The 24,406-nt window shown below is 35.1% G+C and overlaps 1 protein-coding gene across 1 annotated transcript; it reads right to left on the reverse strand.

The window, feature by feature from the left end:
• Positions 1 to 1,065: 1,065 nt before the first annotated feature.
• Positions 1,066 to 10,850, reverse strand: LOC128235284 (myeloid differentiation primary response protein MyD88-like). The gene is made up of 7 exons (XM_052950098.1): positions 10,189 to 10,850; positions 9,178 to 9,307; positions 5,452 to 5,541; positions 4,693 to 4,746; positions 4,113 to 4,305; positions 3,605 to 3,696; positions 1,066 to 2,181 (listed from the first exon to the last, which is right to left on the reverse strand). The coding sequence occupies exons 1-7, from the start codon at positions 10,417 to 10,419 to the stop codon at positions 1,403 to 1,405; spliced, it is 1,569 nt and encodes a 522-aa protein (XP_052806058.1). The 5' UTR covers positions 10,420 to 10,850; the 3' UTR covers positions 1,066 to 1,402.
• Between the last annotated feature and the right edge of the window lie 13,556 nt (positions 10,851 to 24,406).

Genomic DNA, 24,406 nt, shown 5'->3' on the forward strand with positions numbered 1-24,406 from the left:
TAAATCTTACTTCCTGATGTTTCTCATCACTAATGACACATGATTTTTTTTTCAGTTTGTGCGTACTTTCCCAAATCGAAATTTACTCGATCTGTCTACGACGCAAATCTCAGTAAATAAAAAAAATAGCGTAGGTATATTTATCTGTACTAATCACGTGACTTCCACATGCTAAATATTTACACTGTAAGTTGGGAAACAATTTTGCGCTATTTTTAAACAGGTAATCTCAAATAAAACAGCGACATAATGTTCTGCTAATCATGTCAAATGATATTCTATCGGCCACATACTAGCTCGGATTGACCAATCTAGGCTGGTTTTGTTGAAATTTTATGTTTGCAGATTTTGAGACAATTTTGTATCTTAAGTCCCTTTATGTATAATACAATAGAGCTGTATGTTATGTACCCGTCGTCGTGCTTAAGCGCAAGTATAGTCCTTATCGTCTCGCACTGTTGACATGCTCAAGTCGTCGTGAGTCTAACTAATAAGTCAAAATATTAGGCTAATTTGGGGTATTTAAAGGGACCCATTTACTCATTTATGGGTCAGAAATAAAAAAAATAAAAAAATAAAACTTTGTGTTAGGCAAATACGTGTGCCAATGATAACACATCTCCAAAAGTTAAAAAAAAAAAGCTTATAACAAGAATAAAAAATAACACTATTCGGCAAGATACTTGTGTTCTCTGAAATAGTGAGTGTATATAATAAAATCAGCAAAATTATTAATGGAATTTAAAACCACTGTTATTGAGAGTTTTGTTCAGAAATTGCATTTATCGAAAGCGGGCTCCTTCTAATAAGTTCGTAGCATAGTTTACATATGCATCGCTTGCCTTATAATGGTTTATCAACAATGATTTGAGTCATGAAATTTTAGTCCGTGTATTACTGCACGTTTAGAAGATAACTAATGTGCACTAATTCAAGAAGATATGGCGTCATTTACCTGTATGTTTACGTTTTTACGTGTAAAACAATTGACTATTAACTAAAACTTTATACCATGGAACAATACTAACGTACATGTCCTATGGAAATCAACATTCAATGAAAAGCTACTTCCACAAGGATATTTTATTCACATCTAGTAAAATCAAGTTTGGTCTCATGAACATTAAACACTATGAAGCTTATGATAATTACTGTGGCTCCTGCAAGCACTTAAATAACTATAAATAGTCCTTAACATGTCCAGAACTAAACCACAACAAACGATTCTGTCAAAAAATTCACTTAAATTTTGTATGAGTTCTGGCAAGGACATTATGGACGTATATCTTAACAGTGCATCTCTAGAAGATATACGACCTAATGAATGCTTCGTGCTGTTCACTCTATTTTATGATCACAAAAGCCATTCAAACTGTATACGTTTGGTAATTATTCTTCATAGTTACAATTGTATCTCAAAGTAACCATCTGTGGAAGAGATTGTTTGGCTGTTATTTCGGGATGATTGGTAGGACGTTTCATCGACTTCTCGCCTATAATTACTGCGCTGACGTGTACCAAAAGAAGCAGTGGGATTGGTTGAAGAAATCACGTGACTGTCGCTTTTCGCTCCTGAATGATGAGGATGCTCTATGGGTTCTCTTGAGGTTCGTGGTAAAGGAGAAACAGGGTGCACCTTCTTATGTTTTTTGTTCTTGGCTGAAGCATTTGAGCTGTTCGAAGGATATGAATTTTGGGTGACATTGTGAGCGTTTGTATTGTCTGTTTTGCTTATGATTGCAGTTTGAGCGGAGTTGAAATTGTTTTGACGGAACGATGGGCTCACGCTGTAACTTTCCCCAATATCGAGATTATTTAGAGCATGTGGTTGCATGACGGGAGTGCTGGCTGCGCTCTTGGCCTTCATGGACGGCGTACTATGTTCAGACAGATAGGACTGTTTTCGATCCGTGTTACCTGAATTTGCAGGCCCATCCAGAGGTGAAAAGGTTGGAAAGGTGATTTCTTTGAGGCTTTCTTCCCTGAATGGATTCTCTTCATCATCTGGCTCAAAATACGTTTGTTTGCCGATTGGAGCGATAATTGCTGCATACAAACGGTCCCATACCCAATCAAGCATGTCTTGCTTTGTGAAGTCACATACTGCCAGGAAACGTAGAATCCGTGGTATAACCGTTCCCCTTTCCCGGATAAGGGGTATAAGTTTTCTACTTCTGGCCCCTTTAAATGACAAAAGGCTGAATCAATATCTATAAATACACCAGCTATTATTTAATGAAAGCTATCAAAAACTAAAGCTTCACTTTTCTTTGCCATTAAATGGAGTTTATGTTTAAACTTTCGACTATTGGATTTGTTTCTGTAGTTGTGCATATGAATATCGACACCAAGATACATGCATGTGTAGAAGCAGTTTAAAGAATGAATGAACAAAGATTCCTTCAATAGAATAACTCAACTTATCATGTTTCAATCTTAACTAATTTTCGATAAACTATTTCCACAAAACTACCTTAAGATCAAGATAGAGTTATCAGTTTTTACTGACCCAAACTAAACTTTCATTTTTTAGGTTGCTTCTGAATATCGCTGTCACACAACAAAACAGCGCCTTTGAGTCTACAGTAACGAATTTTCCATTCGGAGCAACTCGTTCATTTTTCCATCGAAAACAACCTCGGATGTATGCCGGTAAATTAGTAGAAGTCGTTCGTAAACTTCTAAATAATGGTACATTGTATTAATTAAGTGTAGTGTTTTGACGTTTGTCTTGTATTACTTAATTTAAATCGATTGCCAATTAAGTGTATTATTAACAGACAGACAGACAGACAACAGTTTATTGACTTGCACATAGTACATCGTCACATCACATACATTTTATAATACAATTTGTCAACGTGTATGAGCAATGATCATAACAAACAATAATAAAAACACATTAAAACACACACATATATAGAAAAAATCAATAGAGAAGGTGAATATGGCTTATAAATGTAATTAAATAGTAACAATTAGTAAGCATGATCTTATTTTAAGAGTTTCTTTAATAAAGATACATACTTTTATAGGTTCCGTTCTGTTAGTTGAATTTAATAACTGGATATATTTAAACACTGACGGCTTTACCAAATAATATTTTTTATATATTTTTAGAGCATCAAAATAAGAACAGATGCATGAAAAGTGAAAATTATCTTCGATATCCAAAGAATTACAGCATTGACAATAGCTTTGAGCTCTAGGTGTGCTATTTCTGGCATATCTGCCAGTTTGAATAATCTTTTACAAAATGTTATCATAATTCTCTCTATAATTTCTATTGTATCAATAATTAATTTTCCAAAGAGTAAAGTCATAAAGTTTAAATGCAAGATTGAAACTACTACGTGATCTTCTTACAGCGTAGTTAAATGTAAAGATTTATGACATTGTAAAACTTTCATATACATGCGAAGTTGTTTTCGATGGAAAATGGCCGAGGTGCTCCGAATGCATATTTCCATGTCAAGAATCCTACGAAAACATCTACCATCTACCATAAGGATAAGGACGGGCCAACATTTACATGCGGCAATAAATTGGGGAGAAGAAGAGTTGGTCGGAATGTTATGCCTTATCAAAGCAAATTTATACATACCAGGTGCAAGAGCATGTGCAAACCTCACTTGGAAATCACAGACCGCACTTCTTAGAAACTGCTTCGACATAAGAATGACGACACGCCTACATCTAAATATAAAACATTGGAAATACGTCATAGAGAATCGCAAGGAGACTGACAATGGGTTGATCAGACACTTATCGATAGAGAAGATATGAATAAATGTCGAAAACAATGGGTTTTATTAAGCATACAGAGTTTAATTTGAAAAAAGAGCAGAAAACACGGTATTTCTACCTTATGAAACGATAGTAGATCACAGTAAATCTGTTAGCACCCACCAATCATTTAATATTTTTGCATTTTCAGCTATTAAATACACCGTTGCAATCTTGTTATCAATAATAAATAATTTCCATAATTGCATGATTTAGTAAGTAGTTAAAGGTTTATCACTCAAAATGTATTTTTGTTATGCATGTGTATGTATTGATTAAGGGTGTCGCTTTTAAATATGAAATTATGGGGAGCAGCTTATAATCACCTCTCTTCGATCAGGTAGGCAGTAACTGTATGCTGTGAAGCTCCAGGCAAGTCATTTCGCCCAGGTACAAACAGTTTAAGCCCTCTTTCTTGCTCCAACTTCTTTATAATTGTTCGCACAAATGCTCGGTCCTCTGGACTCTCATCCGTGTAGCAGATGAAAGCGTCAAAGTAGGTTTTCTTTTGATTCAGCACTAAAATATAAGCAAAGCTTGTTAAACATCTTATTATATGCCTTCCCGTGGTTAAGACTTATCAGAAAAATGACATGATATTTCACTATTTCAAACAGTGGAAATATCAATTTGAAAGTTCACTGTTTTGATTATTTAGTCCATTCTGCTATTCAAATCAGTCCACACAGGATCGGGACACAATATCTACGACATGACGTTACGTGCCCGTTTCTACGTTTTTCTCTTAAAAATAATTGCCGTCCAATGACTTTTACGTCAAGTTGTTTTTTGAAAAGGGTTTCAAATAACATGCAAATCTGAAACGTTAGGAATAATCATGACTTTTTCAATATACAATGATCGTGTTTTTTTTTAATTCGCAAATTAATACATATATGTACATACCGTCATCTGTGGCGGCATATTTGGTTTCGTCAACTTTCATCTCGGAGTTTGTAACTGGAAAACATTCAAACGATACTCTTATTCAAAATCCATACATGCACATGTATATCAAGCATACATTTTGAGTGGTAAGCCTTAGACTACTTCCTAAATAATGCATTATGTAAAACATTAATTACTGATTAATATGAACAAAATTGTAACCGTGTATTTAATAGCAGAAAGCGCAACAATATTAAATGTTTGGTGAATGCTAAAATACTATATGTGATCTATACTATATGTGATCTACTACAGTCTCATAAGGTAGAAATACAATGTTTATGTTCATTTCTTTCAAAATAAACTCGGTACCCTTCATATGAACCATTGTTTTCAACATTTATTTATCCTTTTTGGAATATTAAAACTATAGTTGTTATTTTGGTAAATCGTATTTGGGAGTAACAGTTCATATTTAAATACGAAATACTTTATACCAGCAAATCTAGTCCAAGGAACTGGCCGAACAAATCAGGAATGCGTTTGACACAACTTAAAAACTTTTCTTTTCGTTATCCTTGCCAAATAAGACCTAAGAACATACATTTAGTTCGGGCTACCCGACCCTACCAAGGAATTAGGAGCCGACCGTATTTTAAGTAAAGTAGAAAAAAATGTTGTTTTTTTCTCTTTTCTTCAATGCTTTATAAAGAAGATAACGTTGACACCATTTTCCAATGATGAAAATAACGTTCATATATAAAGAGATATTCAAACCTGTCGAGTCTTGCAGCCTTTCTTGGATATCATAGTCGGCTGCCGATCTCTCTAATTCTAAGTGCTCAGCATATATACGGCAATCGTTCACTGAAATGGAAAATGATAATGATGATACTTGTGAAGTGAAGATTTATACTTAGTTCTTAGTTACAATATAAATCAAAAATGATAATGATGATAGTTGTGTAGTGAAGATTTATAATTAGTACTTAGTAACAATATCAATGAAAAATGATAATGATGATAGTTGTGTAGTGAAGATTTATAATTAGTACTTAGTAAAAATATAAATGAAAAATGATAATGATGATAGTTGTGTAGTGAAGATTTATACTTAGTACAAAGTCAAAATATAAATGAAAAATGATAATGATTATAGTTGTGTAGTGAAGATTTATACTTAGTACAAAGTCAAAATATAAATGAAAAATGATAATGATGATAGTTGTGTAGTGAAGATTTATACTTAATACATAGTTACTATATAAACTATAAAGTAACGAATTTGTAATTCGTTTCCGCGAGTATTTGCATGACGATTGTCAGTCTAGCGATCCGGGCCGATTATTGTTTTGCGGCCCGCATAGGGAACGTTCGCCCTTAAATTCAATTTCGCTATCAAAATGGAGATCGGCACAATTTTAGCGTGCAGTATAAACTACGTTATCACAATATATTCATTGGTTCAAACAATTTTTTTGTCGTTTTTTTTTTAATTTTGAAGGGAGTCTATTTTGTGCACTGCTAAAAAATGTGAAAAACTCGAATACTTCCGTAACCGGTGGCAGAAATCTTGGTATTTTTGTAATATAGCACACCTACATTAAATCAACTAATCAATAAAGGGGCTAATTAGTTACTAATTAGTAAGGACAATCACTTCGCATAAAGTAAGAATTAAAACTATCCCACCCCCTTGCTGATCAAATTACCAAATGTCTGCATGGAAACAAATCATCCCCTAACCAAAAGTCCCTCAATCTAAATGTTCACAAGCGCCACAGAGTAGTTATTCAATTTGAGAGTCGACGGATGCGGACAGCTTGAATGACCCGAGCTACAGTAGTGTAGACTCAATGTTAACTTGTTTATATGCATTAACATATGATTAAATCAAATAAATTGTGATGCATATGTGCTATATCTCAATTGTTTGATACGTTGTATAATAATAATAATAATAATAATAATAATAATAATAATAATAATAATAATAATTTAGAGAAGGTATAAACACATTATGACATAATTACAGGTTCAACCATAACAACATCATATTTACAATGTGGCCTTCTATGAAGAAAAACAAACAAACAAAATGCATTTGGTAGATCATAAAACATCTGCATCGCACTTATACATTCCTATACAAGAACTTTTGATGTTTTGAATATAATAATTCTATACAAATCATGTTTAATTAACATAACAATTATTTCAATATACATCATGTACACACCGACAGACACTCAATAAAACACAACAATTTATAAAACAACAGTTATTTCAATCTTTAAGATAATGAAAAGATGATATACCTTTTTGAAACTAATGATATGCACATTTCAAGAGGTGCACTTTATAATTATGCTTAAATGTGTTTAACTTTTTTGCATTTCGTATTTCATCCGGAATAGTATTCCAAACCTTCATACTGTAGTATGTCTCTCGGTAAGTGTTTGTTGGGTATAAGCTTTGTGCATTTAAACAGGGTATTTGTTTAAACCAACGTCCCTGTAGTTTTCATTTTAATATCAAAGCAAAGTATGGAATAACACAATGATATAGACTTGTCATTACTTTGGATTTAACGAAAGGTGTTTGTTTTTTCGATTTTATGTGTGAGCAGCTTAAATTCATAATACAAAATTGTGAATAATTGGACGAAAATATGTTGATATCACCTACAACCTTGGTTCTACAGCTTTGAAAAATACACCTCAATTATAAGGGGAATTCCCTTAGAATTCCGAAATTCATCGAAAAACGTACGGTGATTTCCCCAATGTTTTGTTAATATAAACAGAACGCTTTTCAGATAGCGGGGTATTCGTGTCACTATAGATTATCGATTGAATTATTTGGTTTTGGAAATATTCCATTCGATATAAGGGCATGAAGGTCATTTTGATATTTTCTTCCGCATTAGTTTTGTCGTCTGCAAAGAAGGCATAAAATACTGCAGCCAATTGCATAACATTCGGATAGGCTAGGTTTAGGCAAGTTTGCAAATTCAGATGATTTGATTGGTGAATACTAGTTATTGGATCCTAATTGACCGATCAATAACCTTTTGGCCCATTCACGAATCAAAAGAATTAACCAGCAGCTAAATGCAAAACATTGCAATTGCTTTGTCTACAAGTTATGTTTTGGTCAGTTTTCAAATTTAGATTATTTGATTGCTTATTAGTAATTATTTGATACAAATTGACCAATCAATTAATGTTTTGACTTACTGACCATTTAAGAAATATATCAGTTTTATACAAGTGGCTGCAGAGCAACATACCAGTTTGCAGATTGAGATGATTTGATTGGTTGATAATAATTATTGGATACGAATAAACCAATCACAGTCGTTTTGACTCACTTTGACTAAACCATACAATAAGCCAGTTTTATGCAAATTGTTACTGAACAAAATATCTTCCTGACAAAGATTATGATCATCTTATACATTTTAATGTTTAACCCCGTTACATAAATTCTGTCCATAACACGGTGTGTGACGTCGTCGGCAAAAAGAGTAAGGTAGGGGTACTTGACATATCGTGAAAAATATGCTAGGATTAAACATTACCTGTAACAATAGGTATACTTTATACTGACATTATTTTCAACAATATTTGGTAGAAAGTTATAAAGTCACATAAGGGGGACTTGATTTGTCATCAGAAAGTAAGTTCCACTTTTTTCAGTTTTTTTTTATATATTTTTAAAATGTGCGTCACTATCATGTGACCTGGAGATAGGGTGTTAGGCCCCTAGTGTTCACTGTTTTATCGATATAAGTGCCTCATATATCTGCAAACATCAATTTAAAAGCGTTTCAAATTGATACATTTAACGTAGATGCATCAGGCCCCATTTTCTCGAAACTTTTTTAGCTTAACATGCTTAAGTCGCTAATTTTAATTAGCCAAAATACATACTAATAATGGGTTTTGATAAATGAAAAATGGTTTCTTCTAATTAACATACTAATTTTTCTTATAAAATTTCAAAAACCTTTAGAGAATTAAATATAACGCATTTTATTGAACAACAAAAATAGAGAGTTTAGCTTAATCCTGTTATAAGTGACTTAAGAAGTTTCGAGAAATTGGGGCCAGACCCATACTGAGTGCATCTGAGTTTGAGACTTCAGATTCATTTTTGTTTCATTCTAAAATTGATGAGCAGTGCAATGATTGTAAAAAAAGTTGGATATATTATATAAGACAATTTTTACAGATTTTGCCACTTTTTCAGGGGAAAATTGACTATATTAAACGTATTCTTGACATTTAAGATTAAGCTTTTCTGATGCTCAAATTCAGACCCAAGACGTAATTGCGTACTGGGCAACCTTCAGTCAAACTTATGGTCATACATGATTAACTTCATTCATTGGATTGGTCCGTTGTTTATACCTCGCAATCCGATTGGCTACCTTGTTTTTAGCTAAGTTTAGACCCATTGTGAATGACACTGAAGAAGTCAATTGCATACCATACTTACTTATACTTCTGCGGCAATCTGTGAGGACGTCGAATCGTTCAAGAATTATAAGAAAGTTCCATAAATTGCCGACAGTAGCGTTCTGGTCATTCCAAGTTTCAAGAAACTTCGTTGTCGGGCTATCGTTTCTCTGTAAAGAAATAAAATTGAAAAATTAAATATCATATGTTTACTAAATGAAATAAAATCTTTTATGGTATATTTTTGCTTGAGTTGGTATAAGAAAGCAACATATCTCACCGAGTAGGTACCAAAAGTTATTTTCACGAATGGCTTCGCCACAAAGAAGTATTCACTTTTGGCGTTCACAAGGTGAAAGATATATTGCAATCTTACACCTTTTTTTGTATTTAATGCTTATGATTAAAAAAAAAATATTGGTATTTAATTGAGAGATCACGTCAAATTTTAGCCTAGTGAAATCACACAATAAATGAGGAGGCCATGGCTTTTCTTCCAAGCTCTGGGTACTTTTAACGGGGAAACTGTTCTAACAAAGAAACGGGTCGAATATAAGAAAAACCGTAACTTTTTGTTTCGATAAGTTGTCTGCTTATCAGAATATAATTCCCCGTTTTTCTTTTTAAAACAACCACCGAAAAGCATAGACAGAATATGAGTAGCTATTTTTATGCATTTCGTGTACTACTATCAATATCAGAAACCAGAGGTAATGCACCAGTCAATTGTAACCACGCCCCCCCCCCCGGTCCGGGGGTATACCGGAAATAGCCGGGAAAATGGGCGGTGTTTTTACCTTCCAGGTGGCCCCGCAGTGCCGGTTGAATGCGGTGGTTTTGTCTTCGCAAAAATATAGCGGGGAATGGGCCTAACCTAAGATCCCTTGGGTGGCGGGGGCATATTGCGGCGATTTTACCATCTGTTCGTCCCCGGCGGGGATTTTACCCGGGGTTGGCTGGACTGTAAGTCAAAGTCCCCGCTATACCCCGGACCTGGGGGGGGGGGGCGTGGTTACAATTGACTGGTGCATAACAATTAGAGGATACCAACCTGGAGGTTTCGAATGGTGTTGTACGTTAGTCCGGCCAACTCGGCAAGTCCATTGTAATCGTTAACCACATCCGCTTCGTCCATAGCTCCTTCGTTTATCAAAACAACCGTCCCTTCGAGGTCTAAAAATCCCGCAAGCTTCTTACGGGCCGTCATACGAAGTGCGCGGAGAGGCAACATACGATAGTCATACGGCAGTTCAATTTCCTGTTCAGGATTCTGCACATCCATTTTCAAAGTCCAGTCGTCTAAGATTGTTCAGAACAACAAAACAAATTCGATTCACTGTCTCTAAATGATCTTCAATGCGTCCCTGTTAACTTGTATAGTCGGTCGCTAGATTGAAATTGGAAATAACCTTCACCCGTCTACCAAATGTTATTATATACAAATAAACTCACCTAGATTTCACTTCAAAATACACTATTACACTGAATCATGAATCATCGAATACTAAATAGAAATGACACAATCATTTAAAGTCATATTGGTGATTCTCATGCGTGCATGAACTTAAGTATTATGCGCAGTTACTATAATATTTCCACTTAATAAATACTTCCGTGTTCTGGTTGATACGTACGGTTTAAACCTAGCCTTAACAAGTATTGATTCAATCCAGTGATTTAAAGGAGGGTATCCGTGAATGTCTACTTCTTTACATTTGCTCTAAAATGTAGTTTAAAAGACGATTAAGTTAAACTAGTTGCTTGATACGAAATAAGGCTTTTTATCTGTTCATGTCTGTTTTAAGCGCTCTGATTATTTTTATAGAAATCTTATACGCGTTACATGTCTATGAAAACTGTTGACTCTTCATATTTTTAAAATCGTAGTCCGGTTGTGCATATTATTAAGCTGATTTGCATTCACGAATGCTTCATGGAGAAATGAATGAATGCCACATGGGTTGTTTTATACAATATGATTTAAGCATTTACTCGCACCTGCTCAAAGTTGTAATTATATATAAAAATTAATGAGTTTTGATGATATACAGGTTCGTGTTCATACATTGTTCAAACGATTTCGGGTACTGTAACGTGTAATCGAGTTTTGGAATATCCTGAAAAATAATATGATCATTAAAACTAAATACACTACGAAATAGTTCCTAAATTAAGACTGTTTAATTATTTACCTGAAGGGTACCTTGATTTCTTATTAGATCTTACCTTTTATAAATGGTATTGGGGACAAACTCATGTGGAATTAACCGCGATTCAAACATATTGATTAAATTTATCAAACCAATGTCCTTAAAGACCTCGAACCTTAAACATTTCACCAGCTATTCAAACAGTATTTCAAAATCTTATTAAATCACAACGGGAGCAGGATTTGGAGTAAAAGGGTCAAAGGTACATGTCCAAAGTTGCGCATCCCAGTTTCACACCCTGTCACAAAACAGATATATACATGTTTAAATGTGGGCAGAGGTGAGGGTGAAGGGGGTTAGTATGGGGCGGGTTCCGAGGGTTTGTTTTGTTACTCGCGTAACGTAAGTATTTAATGGTGTTGATTTTTTTCTATCCCAATATGGACATAAAACAATTAACTTAGATAAGTAAGGGGTAAGTGCCCGCCGGGTGCACAACCATAACTACAACCCCCCTCCCATTTACTTCGCTTGTACTTAGGTGTCAGTTTTAAAGAACTCTTGCCTTTTTATGTATTACAATTCTACATAAAAACAAGTCGATATGCCAACAATAAATGGCAATTAAGGTGTCTTTAAAAATGTCATAACGAATTAGATCATGTACAAGTACGTCAACTGAATAAGGGACTTTAACTTGTATTTAACTATACAACTCTTGACTACACTCAGCAGATTTAACTGCCTATTCACCCGTTTTGGTCGTGTAAACAAACCTAGACGACTTTACTACAAGGAATTGAAGTCGTAACCGCAATTCTCTTAAATTCGTAAATATCTCACAAAAAAACACATGTTTTTTACTTCCTCATCTTTTTATTCATTTGTTACTGGCTTCTGTTTACTGAAAAATGAAGCTAAATAACAAAACTATGACAATAAAGTTATTTCAATTTATAACTTAAATCGTCTTAAATCTATGTTGAAATATGACACCCTATAGCTTGCCACGATATGAACAGAGGAAGTCGCAATTTCGCGTTATCTCCTGCGGAGTGACCTCCTATAAGAGGGGGGGGGGGGAATTAGCTAAATATTGATGTTTTCAAGAATTTAACGTGTCTTTCAAAGAATAATCTTTCGTTTAATGTCACGTAATGGTTTAATGTCACTGAAATAGATGTTTGATGGTTGATCAATTTAAAAAACCTATTTGTATTTATCATGTATAGTTTAAACTTTACTAAACATTAAATGTAAGACAGAAGAATAGTAAACAAGGAAACATGATGAAATAAGCGGTATTCATCAATATTTATAAGTAATGATAGACCCCATTAACACATACACAAAGAGGAAGAAACGCAGCATGGAGTTTACGCAATAAAAGGATGTACAGGAAAATATCAGATTTACGAAATTGCATATTTCATTTAAACTACAAGGTTTTTTTGTGTACGACTTTAATGAAAATAAGGCGTTTTTTTATTTTGTAGTTATTGCTAGATATTATTAAAAGTGTAAGGTTATGTAATAGTTAGAATACATGAATGAAAATCTTTATCATAAAGATATTAATTCAGGTAATCTATTTGACTCAGAATACAATTCATTGCCAGACACATTGTCAAAACAAAATCATGATTCAGCATAGTTATTAATGATTGCCTATATGCAGTTTTGTTGACTAAAAATGTTGGATGTACTCAAAGGCAATATAAACTAGTATATACCCCCATTAGAAATCAACTTACAGTTTCAGCCAATGGAATTGCAGATAGGCAATCATTAAGTACTACGCTTAATCATTAAGAATTTCAACATCCGCGGGTGTTTGAAGGTCCGCCCATTGCCACTCAACCGACACATGCTTATTGCGTCAGATTTTGCCGATGAGGTAGTATTTTAAGACAGTTAGATACCTGAAGAAATATTTTAATGATTAAGAATGGCTCGTTCGCAACGATTACTCCGCCCATTCTTAATCATTATTTTTATGTCATGTAACTATTATCTGTTGGCAGTATCATTGGCTGAAAATGCAGGTTGTATTCTAGGCTAATAAAACTAGTATAAACCCCCAGTAGAGACATCTTTCAGTTAACTCGAGTTTCACTGACGTTTCAAGGCGATAGTTACATCGTTTATCGGTAAGTTTTTTTTGAATGTGTGTATGTAGCGCCTGTGTCTTATTATTTCGTAATGTATCTTATTCATATTTTAGCAAAGAACTTAGAACTGAAACACTAACAATCAACAAAAATACTTCGGCACTAAAATCGGGTCGGTCGGGTTCGTGAGTAAACAATTTGTCTAGACCGAAATTTTGAGTATGAAACATTTTGGAGTTTTGAAAATGATTAAAGGTATGAAATAAAATTGATTTTATAAATAAAAAGATTAATAAGAAAATCAAAAAAGTTTAGTAGGCAGCAGGATTCGTACCAGGATACACTAGGTCTAAAGTAAGAACATACTTTACTGCGATATGCGAGTCAGAAAAAGGTGCTGTGTTGTATATGTGTCGTAAAAACAACATTTATTAAAAATGAAGAAGAAGTTTCCAGTTTTTGCTATTTGTTAATGTCCCTAGAATATGCTCCTAATGACGATGGCGGGATTCTAACTAAGAAAATCAATAAACAGAATGTCAAGATTCAAAAATCCATGTTGATAATCAAATTCTTAATGAATATATGAGATCGCCCAGCTGGTTTTGTGTCATTTTTCAATTTTGTTCTCGCCTTTCATGTTAACGTAGCTTCATGGCAGGAGAGGAGGGAATATTTCAACATATGAACGTGTTTTTTTTTAAAAAAGAACTGTCGGATGACGCCGCTTAATATCGATTCATTTTTATTTTAAGCTGTTTCCGTTTGTACTAAACTTACGTCATACCAGATTTCCCAAATTAAATATCATGACATTCTTAACGAAAATCAGGCTGTATTTTGAGCATCGTAATTTACGTCGATCTGCATCTAAATTCGAATTCATAAGTTAACCTAGATTGAAACCTATATGTAGCCTTTGTCGATTTTTAAAATGCATTTGACTCGGTCTTGAAGGCGGGCCTCTATCAAGAGATTTTAAATCGTACATCCAATAGAGGGTAGATTTGCTCGTGTCATACACTTAATATACGAAAATACCAAGACATGCGTGAGTGTTAACAGTGGAAAACAACATTTCTTTCACATGTTCTTTTGGAGTAAGACAAGGGAACCATTTAAGCCCGACAATGCTCAACATATACGACATATGAATGAATCCTTAATTCAAGTGAAGTTGACGCCGAAATTAATATGCGTCCAATGCAAGTAACTTTACAAACGTCTTTCGACTTTTATTGTTTTATATGCTGACAACACAATTGTTTTGGAGTTGATAAAAAAACTCTCAATACCTTTGAAGACTGTGTAATCTTTAGATATTGCATGTTTATTATTGTAAACGGCAATTCATGAAACTTTTTATTTAGATAAGAAAATGTACTTTTAAGTATCTTTCAATTACTGTCACTACCATAACTTGTATTTGTCAAATGGCTTTCCAATTTATTTGTCAAAGACAAACTAGATTGAAAAAAAAATCACTATGGTTTGGGTTGAGTTAACTTTATAGAATCAATTTGGTATGACATTAGACCAGTACAAAGGCTTTACTACTTTTTAAACAGACTAGTATTTAAGAACGATAACGTCGGCAGGACAGGCATCACTTGCATACACATTTCCAGGACGAATGATTAAAATTGTGTATTATATATGACATATCGGGACAGATCTAGATATATATTATATCACATATATAGTTTTTTAAGCTTCGCTAATTTGATCAGCATTACTTGCCTATTCATTTCGTATTGAAATACTTTAATATTAGAACAAATATATAAATGTATAACTTTGATGAATTGTAGGTATTATGTTTTTGTGTGAAAACTAGTGTTGCTACAAATGGCGCATAATCTTCGAAATTGATATGGCTATTTATTAATGATATCACGACAAAAGTTAGTACACCGACTATATACATCAAATATATAAACGGCGTCATGCAAAAAGGTGTTATAGGCATTAACACAATTGGTAGATTAAATCTTATATCTAATACGTTTCATAAATCGAGAAAGAACAAAACTCGAGGAAGTGCGAATTTGACTTGAAGGTCGCAAACTTGGGTCTGTACATCTGACTTGAGCAAAATGAAAATGAAAAGTACAGCCATACAACATATAAGTTTCCAATATTCCAGATTAGGTGATAATACATTAATTTTGTATATCACACCGACTTATATATATGGTAGTTGAACAGAAGGTGTTGGGTCACGTACCTCCATTCTCAAACCACCATGGGAGCATAAGTATCCACTGCATGAACCGCCAGCAAAAATGCCCATACCCCCAATACAGATGTCCCTAGACCGCCATGATACTAAAACCACTATGAAGCAAAAATCTGACCCTGAACATAACTCTTAGCGCTATTTTAGGCCGCTGATAATTAACATGTGGAAAGGGAGAGAACCGCATAATCCGATTTTGTTCAACGCACACAAGAGTCGCTTATCGTTACAAAAAACAACAACACATTAACGTAAGGAAATGGTAAAAAGAAACAAAAATGAACGTAACTGAAATAATAATCACATAAGTATTTATAATACAATTATTGACAAACAATAAATAACCACAATAATATTTAGCTTTTGGCGAATGGTCACGTCCAATTTTAAAAGATAGTTCAATGCAACAAATCGCAACACTTTGTTATGTTATCCACATGTTATCTTTTGGCAAGTATTTATATTTAAATGATTTCATTGGTTAATATATTCTTGGATGAATAGTGACCAATCAATTACAATTGCGGATAACTCTGACTAAATCAGGAAAGTTAACAAGGTTTATACAATTTGCTGCTGATTGTGAATCCACTTTCATATCAATTATTAATATTCATTTTCCATCGTTTAGTACTTTCCACAACCTTCGCGGCTTCGTGGTAACTTTTTGACGAGCTTTTCAAAATCGGACTACTTTGTCGATTGATGTAGGTAGCAGACACTGAAAGTCAATATCAAATCGTGTTCTCATAAAATAGCTGACGTTTCTTTGATGATACGTTAAAACAGGTTCAATGAATGAATATATACGTCGTTATTTTTATAAACATGTAAAAACTTTTGTTTGGAACAGACTATTATTAAGCCACACTTTAGGTTATATTTCGTTTCCCACTTATTTCGGTCACGGACCGCAATGTAATTCCCTGCTTTGTTTTATATGTAAACGGTCATGTTTACACATTTTTTCCCCTGAATTTCCAGAATTCAAGATTGAACAATGTTTTGTCCAAGTAGACCACTTTGTTCATTGGTGTAGATAGCAGGCAACAAACAGTTATATTGAGATAGTCTCGAATCGAGTTGTCAAATTTTAATTAAGAAGGCATTTGAGGTTAATTTGTTCATCATTTAAGAAATTCTGATGACGATGACATTTTTAAACAAAGCGATCCTATATTAAGAATATATAATAACTTGTACATATATTTTAAAATCCAGTACTTCATTTTTTTAATTATCTTGTTTTATTGTTAGGTGATTTAAGAACATTTCTTAAATCTTGGATTAAATCAAATTATTCTGTGAGAATAACTTTTTGTGAGAGTTATTCTGAAAGCGGTATAAGATATCAATATTGCTCATGAAATGTTTTTCATTATACACGTGAATATTATTCTAAGGACACTTAAACTACAAGGATCAATGAAAATGTTTTGTGAACTTTTTAACTGTTGACATTATTTTGTATTTTAGGTTGTCTTAATTTCATAATTGCTTATTTGAAATAACATTTGTAAAACTCTTACTGAATACATGTTGTTGCTGTTTAAGGTTAGTAGCTGGTTTCTCTTTCTTTGCTTCGCTTATATTAATTTCGTTGTTCAAACTACCAAAAAAAAAGCCATGTTATTCAATGAAGGTAATTCTGTAGCCAAGCCTCCCCATGGGATAGTTTAATTTGTCTAGGAGGACTGATTTGCTCAATCTTGCCAAACATACTTATGTGTCTGAAATTAAATCTTCTATGCGTGAACAAAAATTAAGAATGCTTTGGTTGGATATTTAGTGAGTGGACTCTATCTCATTGTTGGATTACAGTCACAAGTTTTGACCCATTCACACCAGCTCTTTTTCTCCCTTTATTGACACCCTCAGCAGCGAAATCTTGCCAATGCATATAGTTTGCAACGGTTACCCGCTTCTCAACAAACTTCATTAAATTATATGATTGCCGGCCTTTGTCAATACTTGAACTAGCCTAATCAACCCATTTTGATTGAATGTGCAAAGGCAGATGTTTTACTATTTTCGTCATATTTCCAGAGCTATTAACATCTAAACCCTAACTGAGATAGTGTAATATTACACTTTTCCATTTCCAGGAATAATCTAATGACGCCCTGAACATTATTTGGCTTTAACGGTTGACCATTACATTAACGATCTACATGGGACCGCGCGACAAGATTTCTCATGAGTTTGCAGAGGTCTGCCGGAATACCACTAAAAGTAAGAAGGACAGGTTTCTGTAAATTAAAACTCTCCTGGATGGTATTGCCCATTTCTTGTAAGCCTTAAAAAAATCCTCCATCTCCGCCGTCACCTCGAGGTGCGTTCCCGCTTGCTAGCCAAGCCGTCAGTTCGCCAGCACCGCCGTTGTGCTGTTCTACAACGTCACCAAACGTCCCCCATGATGGTAGTTCAGTGGAAGGTAACGCTGCAAAAAACTTCTGAACGGTCAGATCGTGAAGCTCCGTAAATATTGGCAATTGAAAAAACAGGTTGAATGTCTGTAAAACTGCGCAAATCATCTTCGTCACATAAATAGTCTTCAATTTTAGAATGTTCTTTTTCATTAACTAGTTCATGTTCTTCTAGTTTCATGTTTTACTCCTTCTATTGTAGCTCAAGTTTTTGTCGTTCCCTTAATTGTGAAAGATTTAGTTCAGATAGTTTTCTATGTATAGAAATATCCCTATAAGACACAGATGAGCCAATCTCATAGTCTTGTTTTAACGCTCAGGCACCAGTCTATAATTATTTTTCCCCACGAATTTTATTTGTGACCTTTTAAACAAACGACCAACACATTTGAGGGGTACGGCGAGCTTTATTACTACTACAACTAACTACAGCTTCAAACTATGAGTAAGCGCGCACATGATAATAATATAGGAAACCCAGCGCAGTTGATACAAACATATATAATAGTATAAAATACATATAACACATTAATAGTAAATCATAAAACAAATATGAATGAATGCATGAATGAGTATAATCGTCTAGTTCTCAATATAGTAGGTGTAGGAAATAGGGAAGATATATTGTAGTTAGAGATTAATCATATAGCCGTTTGCTGGTCTACGAGGAGGAGTCTAGTTTCAAAATCATTGTCAATGTAATTCTCAAAACAATAAGACCGCCAATCTTAAAGCATTTTTATTGACTCCGAGGGCAGGCCTAATGCGCAACAATATGTGGCATCACCTCTTCTGTAACTATGATTTGATATCTCATCAGGCGAGACCCCGGCCTTTGATAGACAGGTGCGCTGCTGGTCATGGCATTTAACCTGTCATGATACCAAAATACGAAGGTGGGACCATCTAACGATGTAATTGGCCGTGAGTTGAAAGCAGCTAAATAGAGTCTGGACCGGACATAATGCGTTGCCTCCCATGAGTGCCAGGGGGATTTCAAAGAGCCTGGACTGAAAATGAATTACTGTGCTCAACCTAATGCGTAAAGATGGCCCATGAGAAAAATAATAACATCATGACGACGAAGGTCCTTCCGGAGGAAAATCTAACAGGTATAACATTACTTTTTCGCCATAAAACATACAGCGACTGTTGCATCTAAAGAAGAACTTAGAATTAACTGCGAGGGAAATGCACGTAAAAATCTGGGGTGATCTTATGTTTTCCGTTCACGCTATCACCTAAAGTCCGTCCTATGCCCATTAATGTGCATTGTAAGGCAAAGTCATTTTGGAGAGGGTTTGGTAGAGTCCATTCAGAATGCAGGAGACGCACAATGTTTAACTAGAGTTATAGCGTATTGCCTTGGCTAGAAAAGCAGCATAGCGGCGTAGGGTACTTGACGAGGCAGGCACTGCAGAATATCCCAGTCTGGCACACAATCCTGAATATAAATTCCTATGGCTTCTGTATGCCTTTTTGGTGTTTTCGGCCAAATCACTACTTGTGAACTGCTTCACTGCATTGTCAAGTTCAGCTTCTAATTGTCCAGGAATTGAATATACCCGGCGTTACGCATATCGAGAAGCACTATCTGTGAGCACAGGCGACACTTTGTTGAACACAGCCTTAAGACGAAAGGTATAGCGCGCTGATAACCAGAAAACTCTGCTTAAAGATTTCATAACGGTACTGTTTTTGCAAGAACCTTTGTTTATTATTGCACAAGATGCCATATTGTTCGAATGTACAAACACTTTCCTGTAAGAAAAATGAGGCGCCCATGGCGTAACTGACGGTTCTAATGCAAGCACTTCTAGATAATTTATGGGCATTTGAATTGTCTTGTCTGACCGTATCATGTATATGATTTCGCCATTAAAAACGCCCCAGCTGATACCTTACAGGCATCACTGCTAACCGAAATCCTAGGACGGCCATCTACCATTGGCAGTGTCCCATTGAATGTGTCCATGAACCGCAGCAACGATGACATGTCTTGTTTCATATCTTGCGTGACCAACGTCCGGTGCTACGTCAACATAGTGTCCAAGTAATACGTTTTTGGCGGTACACTGATGTTGAGTCAAGGCGAATGCCAAGGTTTTGGTGTTGGACCTTCAATTTTATTATAATTTATTGCAATTCCCAAATCACGTTAGAGACATATAATAGTTTGCATGGCTGTGTGGCACTCTAAATAAGATTCAGCTATTATAAAGAAATCATAAAAATACACAATATGACTGATATGCCACAGCATATGTACGGTAATGTTAGGGAAATATGCACTTACCTTCTTTGTATAATATGTATTGCTGTTATTATCGGACAATGGCAAATTACACAAGAAACTAGCAACGCCCCGACATTCCAGGCGCACCAGCCTTGTTTCATCATTCAACATTTTGATTCAGCAATGATAAATGTTTAGGGATGTAAGTACAAATATTAAGTTTTTTACATTAATTTTATTTAGATTTCATTGCTCACAAACCTAATTATCTTGGGTAAAGACACAGAAACCCGAAAATCTGAATATCCGCGCGTTCATGTAGAGAAGAATGTTTATTAACTTTTCCAATAGATCACGATATATGACGACGCTTTCTTGGATTGGCTGTCAGCCAATTTGGGTCATTTGACCCAATCTGGGTCGTTTTCGGTCGGGTCATTTTCGGTCGGGTCAGTCGAACATGATTTTCGGGTCGTTTGACCATGTGAGTATATAAGTAGGAGGTTTCCAGGAGGAGACGTAACTTGGCCATAGCTTGGAGCATATCCCGTACGATTCACCCTTCGGCGTTTCGTCCATTTTGGCATTTGATTTTGGCATTAATCTGGAAATAGAAAACGATAACAAATAAAACGATTTTAATGATTTGTCTCCTTGATAAAATCCAAAAAGAATTAGGAAATTAGCTGAAGATTAATGTTTTAAGGACTTCAGGAATTAATTAAGGAATTCAACACGATGATCTAGCGTTGTCCTGTGTCCACTGTACCTTTTCTTCTTCTGACATTTAAATGATGATTTATTCCGCTGGTGTACTGTTTTTCAACCTTTATGAAACTTGCAAACATCGATTTGAGTTGTCTTCACGGATAACTTGTTTTTTACACGCAATGGTTAGACTACATGAATTTTAACTACCATTGAGAGGTTTCGCTACCAATACCCTAGGGGCAGTCACGAGGAGAGCACTTCAAATACTTGGTCACCCTAAAAGGGACAGTTGGACGGACCACGGGGCTAGGTCGTAACAGTACTAAATACTTTCTTTGCCATCATAGCGTGCACGGATTGAGTATTAAAAAAGAGGACATTTCCTACCACCAAATGATAGCCTTTGGTCAACCATTAAAGCTGCACTCTCACAGATTTACCATTCTTACAACTTTTTTAATTTTTGTCTTGGAAATCATTTTTTGCGTCAATATTAGCAAACCAATGATTTATGACTGCTGACAAAAGATCAGATCGCAGATTTTCATATTTTCGTTCGAAAAATAACGTTTTATGGCTTAAACCGTTACTAACGGTTTAAGAAAAATGCATACAACATCAATTTTCAAATTGGCTCGTTCCAAAACAAAAAAAGTTGTCAAAACGTTCAATCTGTGAGAGTGCAGCTTTAACGTGTAATGCCTATCGCCTTTAAATTTTCATTTTAAGCCTGTTGGTTAGGGGTTTGATGGGTGAACTTTTACTTATCTGTGAGCACCAGCAAAGTCAATTTTTGCCATGAAACAATTGGTTGTCATTATGTCTACCGCATCTTGAATTAATTGATATTGAAAGTGGTTGGTAATGGCGGCGTCATTAAGGAAGGAGCCTGTCGGTCGAGAACAATCTTGTATTATCCTTACTTTTTTGGAATCCTCCTTTGGGATAGCCCCAAGCGCCGACACGATCATTGGCATATCGTGTTCAACTTTTTACGCGCTCGCAACTGTCCGCTAGTGGTAGACTTGTAATTGTCTACATTAACCCATTGTGTAATTTTGTCCGAATCCACAATTTTAAATCCATCTATAATTCCTGAGAGAATTAATTCACGGTTTGTGTAATCCACTGGAAGGTTCCTTTCCCATTCATCAAAGTTCAAAGCTGTGGAGCATCGTCATGCCTCCCACGGGGTGTTTTTCCTGAAGGCGGTTGATACCGTGGTATGGTGTCGCACATGGCGGTTACGGCAGTTGGGACCAAAAGGCAGGTTCCTTTGGCCTGAATTATCTTGCAAATCATCTTTCTGTTGTATCTGATTCTTCATTGACACTACGTCAGCGTCCTGTCTGATGCGTTTCGGTACCAGTATTGGCAGCACCATGTGGGGTGAGAATGTCCCCCACTGGAACCCGTATTCAGTCTGCAGTTCCCGATACATGTACTCGGAATTCAACACACTGTTCCATTCGTTTATTGACGCAAACTCAAACATCCGTGTTGTGTACGCTAAAAAAGTACACTAAATGTCCTATCGTTTTAGCTGTCCATTATCAATAGGAAGTTCATTAGCCGTAACTCGTCTTTCGTCTTTAGAATCAAATGTTTCCTGGTTAATTTGGTCTGAGCGTAGCACAAACTCCTTCCGCCGGTTTTGTCGACGTCGTTTGCACTTTTCCGTAAGGAATTGTGTTATATGTACTATTTTACGCGACGTTGCTTTCATTGTTAGAATTGCCCTTGGATCCATATTGGCGTTAAACATAACATCACCTTTTGGGCTTGTCAGATTGTCATTTAGCAATAAATCCAATGTTTTACCTGCGTCGTGTAGGATGTCGTCCTTTTTGGACGTGCAGGGTTCGGGGATGGGGCCTTCTTGGAAACTGGATGCCGTACAGACAGTTTTCTCTGTATATAACTATCTCTCTTACTCTTGGGCGACACAGATGAGCCCGTCTCATATTCTTGTTAAACGCTCAGGCACCAGTATATAAGTATGTGTTTTCTCCACGAATTCCATTTGTGACATTTTAAACGACTCTTCTGGTTTATCTCTGCTCTGTCCACTTAACGATCTGAAAAGCCGTTCATAGGTAACGGTCAGAACCTCGTATTTTTCTCGTATTTATTTCTGTATGCCAATTAGCGAGGTCAAACTTGACTCGCTCTCACTCACCATAAGCAGCTCTATAGTTTTGTACTGTCGAATTAACATGACGCGTCTCAAATAGGCGGAGCTTATCAGTTGCCCATTGCTATCCCCGATGACCTCCGACAATCTGCACTTATCAGCAGTCCAGTAGTAAAAAAACGCTTCTTTCTATACAAATTTCTCATAACTGAAAAATAGTTAGGACAATTATGGAAATCCGAAATGCAGACATTTTCCCTTAATTCTGCTCAAATTATGTATTACATTGTACTTGTTTTATAACAAAGTTACCTTTAAGAAGACTATTTCAGCCCTCCAATTTTATTAATCGTTAATGTAACCGTACATGATATACGTATATTTTCCGTTAGTTATCATAATGAGTAATTAGTAGGGATGGCAACGAGTACCCGAGTACTCGAGTACTTGATCGAACGTCTATAAAAATCTATAAAAACACAAAATACACGATTTATAGAGGAAGTAACAGATCTGGTTAGTTGCCAAGAAGACAATTTACGGTCCCTATTACCCCCGCTGTGTACACAATTGACCCTTATAAATAATTTGAGAGTTGCAAACAGTCAACAAAGGGCCACTATTTCCAACTAGCACTGATGTCAGTTAGCGAAGTTTTGATAGCGGAACTTTCACCTACACAATTCTAGTGTTTACCTTTTACCAAACAATGGACGCTAACGAGCGAACGAGTAGCGACCGTTACGAGCATTGATTTCTTATAAATGGGCGTATTTTAATCTAATTATTATTAGTGAATACTATTGACGATATTGTGCGATTCATTTTTATTTAGAAATTTGTCTCCTTTTTGTGCGTTAAGTTTTAAATCCGAAGCATATACATTTGTGTTTTTGTGGAAATGATAACTAAGTAGATATGAGTTACATATTATATTTTTTTAGTTTAGATAAAATAACTTATATTATGTGTATTGGTCCGTGATATCATATAACTAAAGGTAATATAAAGAATGTACGTAAAGATAAAACAAAATCATCTTTGTAAATGACTCAAATCAAAGTATAAACTTGTGATATTTACTATGATAATTTCTTTGTTGTTTGTCAGAACAGTTTTGCGGTTCATTTTATATGGACATTTGTTAAATATTATGTTAATTTTGGTCAAAAGCATTTATTTCCTTATATGTCCAATACACTGAAACTGAAACTGATATTAATACATTGAAGTATTATTAAGGTAGTTATATCATTACTAAT

The sequence above is a fragment of the Mya arenaria genome, chromosome 5, assembly GCF_026914265.1.
Source record: "Mya arenaria isolate MELC-2E11 chromosome 5, ASM2691426v1".
Classification (NCBI taxonomy): Eukaryota; Metazoa; Mollusca; class Bivalvia; order Myida; family Myidae; genus Mya; species Mya arenaria.

Bases quoted from the DNA above. Each gene is read 5' to 3' on its own strand.
- LOC128235284 (XM_052950098.1), bottom strand. From the start codon at position 10,419: ATGGATGTGCAGAATCCTGAACAGGAAATTGAACTGCCGTATGACTAT. The intron at 9,308-10,188 runs GTTGGTATCCTC...ATTTCTTTACAG, and splicing joins ACACCATTCGAAACCTCCAG to AGAAACGATAGCCCGACAAC. The intron at 5,542-9,177 runs GTAAGTATGGTA...TTTCCATTTCAG, and splicing joins AGATTGCCGCAGAAGTATAA to TGAACGATTGCCGTATATAT.